General features: G+C 55.3%; 1 protein-coding gene across 1 annotated transcript; it reads left to right on the forward strand.

The window, feature by feature from the left end:
* Positions 1-2,891: 2,891 nt before the first annotated feature.
* Positions 2,892-8,709, forward strand: CALHM1 (calcium homeostasis modulator 1). Its single transcript, XM_011957348.1, has 2 exons — positions 2,892-3,586; positions 6,354-8,709. The coding sequence occupies exons 1-2, from the start codon at positions 3,035-3,037 to the stop codon at positions 6,837-6,839; spliced, it is 1,038 nt and encodes a 345-aa protein (XP_011812738.1). The 5' UTR covers positions 2,892-3,034; the 3' UTR covers positions 6,840-8,709.
* The last annotated feature ends 19 nt before the right edge of the window (positions 8,710-8,728 follow it).

Raw genomic sequence — 8,728 nt, forward strand, 5'->3', positions numbered from 1 at the left:
GGAGTCTCGCTCTGTCACCCAGGCTGGAGTGCAATGGCACAATGTCGGCTCACTGCAACCTCTGCCTCCTGGGTTCAAGTGATTCTCCTGCCTCAGACTCCTGAGTAGCTGGGACTACAGGCACCTGCCATCACGCCCGGCTAAGTTTTTGTATTTTTAGTAGAGATGGGGTTTCACCATGTTAGCCAGGGTGGTCTCGATCTCCTGACCTTGTGCTTCACCCACCTCGGCCTTCCAAAGTGCTGGGATTACGGGTGTGAGCCACCGTGCCCGGCCTCATGAAGGCTCTTTAATGATGATTTCTTCAAATGTTGGATAAACACCACCCACAAAAAAACTTAGCCCAAGTAGGTGATAATTTTTTTTTTTTTTTTGAGATAAGGAAAAAATACAAAAATCAGCCGGGCATGGTGATGCACACCTATAGTCCCAGCTGCTTGGGAGCCTAAAGTGGGAGGATGGCTCGAGTCTGGGAGGTAGAGGTTGCAGTGAGCTGAGATCATGCCAGTGCACAGCAGGCTGGGAGACAGAGTGAGACCCTGTCTCAAAAAAAATTAACCCTCACTCTACTCTCAATGACAACTGTAACTTTTTTTTTTTTTTCGGGCATAGAGACTGGGTCTCTCTATGTTGCCCAGGCTGGTCTTAAACTCCTGGACTCAAGCAATCCTCCCTCGTTGGCCTCCCAAAGTGTTGGGATTACAGCCGTGAGCCACAGTGCCCACCCTGCAACCAAAATTCTTATGATAATGAGAATAATTGATTGATAATCTAATCAAACTGTCTTATATTGAGATTTATTATTATTATTATTTAGAGATGGGTCTTGCTCTGTCATCCAGACTGGAATGCAGTGTTGTGATCATGGCTCACTGCAGCCTCAAACTCCTGGGTTCAAGTGATCCTCCCACCTTGGCCTCCCAAAAGTGATGGGATTACAGGTGTGAGCCACTGTGCCCAGCCTCAAGTATTTTAAAATAACACTGCACTTAGAATTTGCAGAATGTGTATATGTGGTTAGAGCAGGCAGTGTGGGCGCTACTAGACAGGCACGTTATCTACAAGCAAGGAGCTATGTGCAATTGTATATTGTACAAGACAGAATTCCAGGTGGCCCCCTGCAACCACCCCTCCTGGTTTCCTGGACCACCCCAAGTCCACCCCCGCTCTGGCATCAGCTCACACCTGCTGTTGGCCACGCACACGAACACTGAAGGAGATGCGCAGGGTAGGTCACCTCCATCACTGGACCTCCCTCATCCTGCCATCCACCTATGGTGTTCTATGGGGAGCCTCTGCAAGGGTCTTCCAGAAGCTCTCAGCCTGGGGGCTCCAACTGCCCCAAGCCCAGCCTGACAGCAGGGGGAGCAACATCCTTCCCCGCTGTGTCCTATTGGTGACAATCCAGCATCTCCACCCAGACCAGCAGAACAGGAACCTGATTCGCCCAGAAGAGAAAGGCCAAAAAACATTTCCTGACCCCTCCTCCAACCCCCACTCCCGCTCCCACGAGAGGGCTAGCCTGGGTTCCAATCCCACTCCTCCACCTACCAGTTGGGTAACTCTCAGCTGATAACTTAACCTCTCCAAGCCTCAGTCCCCACCTCTGTAAAATGGGGATGGTAGTACCTGTCCCATGGGATTGCACGAAGGTTACACAGGCAATGCTTATAAGTGCCTGGCATAGGGCTCCACCCAGGGCAAGCCTGGGTCACTGCTGTTTCTGGTCAGTGATACAGAGACCCTCAGACACAAAGACCACTAACGTGGTCACACACACACACTGATACACAGATGCAGAGGCCCAAAGGCACAGTGAGCTCACGTGTTGGCATACACATGGGGAGGCACAGATCTGTGGGCCCCTTGGAGCTGTCCTGGCCAGGCTCTGTCTCAGCCCCAGACCCCACTCCTTTTCCCAGACAGGAGCCATCCCGCTGGAGCTGGATCTGACCTGCCCTTGGGAGGTCAGGGAGAGCCCCGGGCATCAGAGTGAGCACACTCAGCTACTCTTCTTTGATGTGTCTGTGGAGGAGGGCTGGCCAGGTTTCTACAGGCACTCTTGAGGCCCAAACTCTGGGCATGAAACCCCATCACCCCACCCATTTAATTTTTTCACCCCCTTGCTGTCAGCATGCAGACCCCTTTATTTTTTGATTGGGGAAGTAGAGGTCAGAGGTGGAGCCAGGAAAGGGTTTGCCATCCACAGGCCACAAACACACAGGCACACCCACAGAGACACAGGCAGGCCGACATAAGGACCCCTGCAACACATTCACAGGCCACAGCCCCTGCCCAGGCAACCTGTCAAATCCAAGTCTTCTGCCAGCAAATCCAGGACGTTTCATTCTACGCCATGTCCACATTAGCACCATCCCCCCAACCACCACTGCCATCCCCTCTGTGACCAGTATCCCCATGACCACCAGCAGCACCCTCACTGCAGCCACCGCCACCGCAGCACCACACTGTCATCGGGGAACCGACAGAGGAGCCCTCTGGGATTCTGATACAGCATGGAGGAGACCCCCAGTGGGAAGGACAGAAGGAGGGCAATGAGCTTCCTAGGAGCTCAGAAGACAAGGTCTGGGAACTCTGGCCCCTGCAGCGGCCCTGGACTCTCCAAACTGCAGCCCTGCTGGAGACAGTGTCTTCCCAGCCTGTATCTGAGCCTGCCCTCTCCCACCTCTCCCTCCCTTCCTCCCTCCCTCCCTCCCACACCCACAGAAAGCTGGTCCCTAGCAGGTGCTAGTGCTGGAGGTAGAGGCGGCTGCAGAGAGAGAGAAGCCCAGGAGGGAGGGGCACAATCCTGGCTGAACCCACAGGATTGGTCAATCTGCACCCTCCCGGCCAGCACCTGACTAAAGATTCCCCAAAGCGACAGTGACCTCAGCCTCTGCTCTGAGCTCTGCTGGTCCTAGCCAGGAGAGCTCGAGTCATGAGGTGGGCACCCAGTGGGCAGGGTGGGCGGCAGGGGCCCTCTTGGAGGCAGCGGTGAGTTGGGAAGAGGAGGCCAGGCCCCGCAGAGGGCACGATGGACAAGTTCCGGATGATCTTCCAGTTCCTGCAGTCCAACCAGGAGTCCTTCATGAACGGCATCTGCGGCATCATGGCCCTGGCCAGTGCCCAGATGTACTCGGCCTTTGACTTTAACTGCCCCTGCCTGCCGGGCTACAATGCGGCCTACAGCGCGGGCATCCTGCTGGCGCCACCCCTGGTGCTCTTCCTGCTTGGCCTGGTCATGAACAACAATGTGTCCATGCTGGCCGAAGAGTGGAAGCGGCCGCCGGGCCGCCGGGCCAAGGACCCCGCTGTGTTGCGCTACATGTTCTGCTCCATGGCCCAGCGCGCCCTCATCGCGCCTGTTGTCTGGGTGGCCGTCACACTGCTCGACGGCAAATGCTTCCTCTGTGCCTTCTGCACTGCCGTGCCCGTGACCGCACTGGGCAACGGCAGCCTGGCACCCGGTCTACCTGCCCCTGAGCTCGCCCGCCTGCTGGCCCGGGTGCCCTGCCCTGAGATCTACGATGGCGACTGGCTGCTGGCCCGAGAGGTGGCCGTGCGCTACCTCCGCTGCATCTCCCAGGTGAGGGGGCCGCGTGGCCTCAGGCTGGGTCTCACTGGCAGATCAAGGTCCCTCTGGGAGGGCCCTATCCCCCTACCTCTCAAAATGGGGCCTCTGCTCAGGTGGCGCTCCGAGGTGTGGAGGGCATCTTCCCAACTGAGGCTGAAGGCACAGCCATGCGTGTGCCCTCAGCCCAGGGCCATCCGGAGAACGTGCTTTGGCTCCCTCTGTCCAGAGGCTTCTGGTGAGTGGGCCTGACCGCTGTCCTGAGGTCCCCAGAGTGGACCTGCATCTCCATCCTGATCTCTGAGCTTGGAAACTGGAGGAATTTGCATCTTTTCCCTCTTCCGGGCCTCGGCAGTGGTGAGGCCAGTGGGTGGCTAAGCCATTTGGGTACATTTCCCTGGCAAATGCCGCCATCTGGTGCGTCCCTGCTGGGGAGTGGGAGCTGAGGACCAGGGTGTCCTGGAAGGGGGCGTGTGGATGAGAGAGAGGCCCTGTTGGGATGTGATGGAAAGACAGCTTGGAGAGCCCATTGACGGGTCAACCAGAGCAAGGGTCCTCCCCAGCCCTGCTCCCACATCCTCTGCCCCTCCATGCTCACCCATCCAAGCCTCTATGGCCTCCTCCAACCCAGTCAGTGCTGTGTGGGGAGGACCACCCAGGCAGCCCACCCTCACAGCTGGCAGACCAGGTGCTGTCAGGGCGAGGGGCTGGGACCAGCCTGCCCCGCAAGGGCTGGAGAAACGTGCACACTCTACCCTGGCAAGTCCAGACACTCCTGGCTTCCCACTGTAGCAGGGGCCTCTCTCCTGGGAGGCCTCCATCACCACCCAGATGGCCCTGGTGAATGTCACGCTCTGAGCATCCAGACTGAACTCTACTTCCCTCTCCTCGCAAACCTGTGCCTCCTCTCCTGTGGGCACTCATCCCATCGTCCCCAGCCTCAGGGCCTTGGCAGCTATCCCTCCACTTGACCTTTAAGCCACCACATCACAAGCTGAGTGGGCCCCAGAGGGTGCAGACTGCCTGGCCTATACACGTTTCATTTGGCCTTCAGAGACTGAATTCTAGATCCAACTTTAGAATTTGTTGGCATGTTCTAAAAACCAGAATGGGCCAGGTACGACGTGGCTCATGTCTGTAATCCCAGCACTTTGGGAGGCCAAGGCAAGAAGATCGCTAGAGCCCAGGAGTTCAAGACCAGCCTGGGGAATATAGTGAGATCCTGTCTCCAGAAAAAAAAAAAAAAGAAAAACATTAGCCAGGCTTGGTGGCACATGCCTGTAGTCCCAGCTACTCAGGAAGCTGAAGTGGGAGGATTGCTTGAGCCTGGGAGGTCAAGGCTGCAGTGAACTGTAATTGTGCCACTGCACTCTGGCCTGGGTAACAGAGCAAGACCTGTCTCAAAAAAAAAAAAAGTAAAAAAGTATATAAAATTAAAATAAAAATCAGAATTTTTCACATAAAAATCAGATTTTCAAGTTGGAAATCCAGAAGATCCAGCCCCACCGGGCCCGCATGTACTCCTGGAACAGCCTGGGGTGCCCCCAGCCTGTACACACGCTCAGTGGCTCCCCACCCTGTCTGCTCTGTCATGACCTGCCCAGCCCCATGATAGGCATCTGGGCTTGCCCTCAGCCCCAGTGCTTCTCTGTGCGGCTGGGGCCTGACCCTGAAGCGTGGGCCGGGGAGCATCCTGCCCTGTGCCCTGCAGTGAGCTGACAGAGCAGAGTGGAACCAAGCGCAGGGTGCTCTTCAGCGCAGAGTTTGAGTTCTTGCCTGATTCGCCTCCATGACCCCTGAAGGCCCAGCTCGGAACCGACACAGAGGAGGTGCTCACTTGCCACTGGTGACAATACCAGGAGCCAAAGGAGAGGTTCAGGACTCAGAGGAAAATGGGCCACTCTGGCCTGGGGAGATCAAGGAAGGCTTCCTGAAAGAAGAGGCACAGTAAGTGAGGGCCTATTGGCACAACAGTAATGGTTAATAGTCACTGAGCACTGAGTACCAGGCACTGCGCTAAGCTTATCACATTCAGTCCTCACAACACTCTGAGATAGGTGCTACCACCAGCTGCATGTTATAGGTGTGGAAACTGAGGCACGGAGAAGTTGAGTGCTTTGCTCCTGGTCAACTAGTAAGTAGTGGAGACAGCATTCAAACCAAGCAGCCTAACTCCAGGGTCTGCCCACTTAACTCCTGGGCCCTGTGGGTGCCCCGCCAGCATGGCAGGTGATTTACCCACGTGATCTTCTTTCCATGAGGTGCACCTATCTCCATTATTCCAATTTCTTTCTTTTTTTTTTTTTTTTGAGATGGAGTCTTGCTCTGTTGCCCAGGCTGGAGTGCAGTAGTCGGATCTCAGCTCACTGCAAGCTCTGCCTCCCGGGTTCACGCCATTCTCCTGCCTCAGCCTCCCAAGTAGCTGGGACTACAGGCGCCTGCCACCATGCCCGGCTAGTTTTTTTTTTTTTTTTTTGTATTTTTTAGTAGAGACAGGGTTTCACCGTGGTAGCCAGGATGGTCTCGATCTCCTGACCTCGTGATCCGCCCGTCTCGGCCTCCCAAAGTGCTGGGATTACAGGCTTGAGCCACCGCGCCCGGCCCATTATTCCAATTTCTATGCCCATTTTACAGATGAGGAAATGAAGGCCAAGAGGGAAGCTCACTTGCCCAATCTGTGCTCTTTGAGCTAGAAGTGCTGGCATAGAGAGTGCTTTGGGAGTCTGAACAGGCTCGGAGGCCCAAGGACAGTGCCCCGTGACTCTCTCTTGTCTCCCCACAGGCGCTAGGCTGGTCCTTCGTGCTGCTGACCACACTGCTGGCATTCGTGGTGCGCTCTGTGCGGCCCTGCTTCACGCAGGCCGCCTTCCTCAAGAGCAAGTACTGGTCCCACTATATCGACATCGAGCGCAAGCTCTTCGACGAGACATGCACGGAGCACGCCAAGGCCTTCGCCAAGGTCTGCATCCAGCAGTTCTTCGAGGCCATGAACCATGACCTGGAGCTGGGTCACACCCATGGGACACTGGCCACGGCCCCTGCTTCCGCGGCTGCCCCCATACCCCCCGATGGTGCGGAGGAGGAAAGGGAGAAGCTGCGTGGCATCACGGATCAAGGCACCATGAACAGGCTACTCACAAGCTGGCACAAATGCAAACCACCTCTGCAGCTGGGCAGGGAGGAGCCACCGCTGATGGGCAATGGCTGGGCTGGGGGCGGGCCCCGGCCTCCGCGCAAGGAGGTGGCCACCTACTTTAGCAAAGTATGAGGCGTGGCCAGCTGAAGAGGCAGGAATGGGGATCTGAGCCTACAGCCCCTCCGACCCCCAAACCAGGTGGAAAAATGAAGGGTTTCAGTACTGGGCAGTAGTCCCCTAGGCAGATCCACACTCCCTAGCACTCGCCTGCCCATCGGAGGCAGGACATTTGGAGCTGCAAGAGGATTTGACACTTTCAGCTGTGACACTGCCCTGGATGGCCCTAGGGCAGTGGGCCCATGAGCAGTATTAGTCTAAAGGGATCGGAACTGTCATGGCAGGTACAGGGACCGATGGCTCCCCTCTGCCCAGCTCTTCCCAGGCTGATGTTCACCGTCTCCTCCCAGGTTTGACAGACATCCTCGCCCCTGGGTTCACTCTCTTCTGTGGCTTTTCAGGGCCTCTCTTCCTTTACGCTCAGGGCTCGGGGAGTGGGAATCATCCCAGCGTCTCATGATGTGGGAGCCCTCTGATTTGGGCAAGTATGTCCTAGGTGAGACTGTGTGGGCCGGGGCGGGTCCATAAGGACATGACACACAGCCCACTGGGGTGATACACCTGGGGTGACAGGCGATGAGACAAGATGTCAGAAGCTAGGTTCACATGGAAGAGGCCAGAGTGTGTGGTCACCGTGGGGGTCACGTGACAATTGTCCAGGTGGACTGAGTGTTTATTTAGCACCAAGCACAAAAGTCCTCCTGTAGAGGGGTCTTTGAAAACCACCCTAATACCTGCTTCACATCCAGGTCTGAGGGGGAAATCAGACCATCCCCAAGGCTTGAGAAGTTAGAAAAAGAAACTGAAGTCTCTCCATTTTTCTTAAAGACCCACCTCTTGGGGATGAAGTTCTAAGAGGCTAAGAGGAGTTCCAAGGCTGTAGCCCAGGTGGGATGAGCAGGGAGGACAGCAGCATAAACGGAAAGCAGCTCAGATTCCAGAGTGAGACAGAATTGGGTCAAATGCTGTCTCTATCACTCACAAACACTGTCCCTGGGCGAGCTGCATCACTCCCTGTGCCTTAGTTTCTTCATCTATACAATGAGGATGAGCCCCACCCCCTCCCCATCGTGGGGTTGCTATGTGTAAAAGCACATGGCACATGGTAGGCACCCAGCACAGTGTGGCTAATGTATTTGTTGATTTCTGAACCCAAGGACTTCCGTCCTCCTCCCCTGGGCAGGGATGAGAGACAGTAACACAGACACTCAAGCTTCCATCTTGTTGAGGAGGAAGAAACAGAGGTACAGATAGGTTTCTCAGCACCGCCCTCAGCTCTGAGACAAAAGTCCCAAGCATCTAAGAATTGATTTTGATCTTGGCATGATTCCATCCTTTTTTATCCATCCTTCCCTCTATTCCCACTTCTGGGGTCCAATTTCCCTCCTCTTAATTCTTTGGGAGGAGCTGCTCAGATCTTCGTGGGCCAAGGTGGGCTGGGAGGGCCCTTCCAGGAGGTAGGAGTTGGTCTGGGCCCTGAAGTCAGGGAGGATTAGGATGAGCAAAAACAAGGTGTATCTTGGTGGACGAGGGTGCTTCCAGTGTGAAGAGAAGGCCCAGAGGTATCAGGAGGTATGAATGTGAAGGACAGCAAAGCTTTGGGTCAGGCACACCTGGGTTCAAATACCAGCACTGCAGGACTTGTGGCAAGTCACCCAGCCACTCTAAGCCTCAGTGTGTCTGTCTATAAAATGGATATTAGAAGACCTGCTTGGCCGGGCGTGGTGGCTCATGCCTGTAATTCCAGCACTTGGGAGGCCAAGGAGGGAGGATCACTTGAGACTGGGAACTGGAGACCAGCCTGGGCAACATAGCAAGACTCTGTCTCTATTTAATAATGTAATAATAATAATAATAATAATAATGAAGAAGAAGAAAGGAGAAGGAGAAGGAGAAGAAAGAAG

This window comes from Colobus angolensis, unplaced genomic scaffold (assembly GCF_000951035.1).
Source record: "Colobus angolensis palliatus isolate OR3802 unplaced genomic scaffold, Cang.pa_1.0 Scaffold44, whole genome shotgun sequence".
Lineage (NCBI taxonomy): Eukaryota > Metazoa > Chordata > Mammalia > Primates > Cercopithecidae > Colobus > Colobus angolensis.

Bases quoted from the DNA above. Each gene is read 5' to 3' on its own strand.
- CALHM1 (XM_011957348.1), top strand. From the start codon at position 3,035: ATGGACAAGTTCCGGATGATCTTCCAGTTCCTGCAGTCCAACCAGGAG. The intron at 3,587-6,353 runs GTGAGGGGGCCG...GTCTCCCCACAG, and splicing joins ACCTCCGCTGCATCTCCCAG to GCGCTAGGCTGGTCCTTCGT.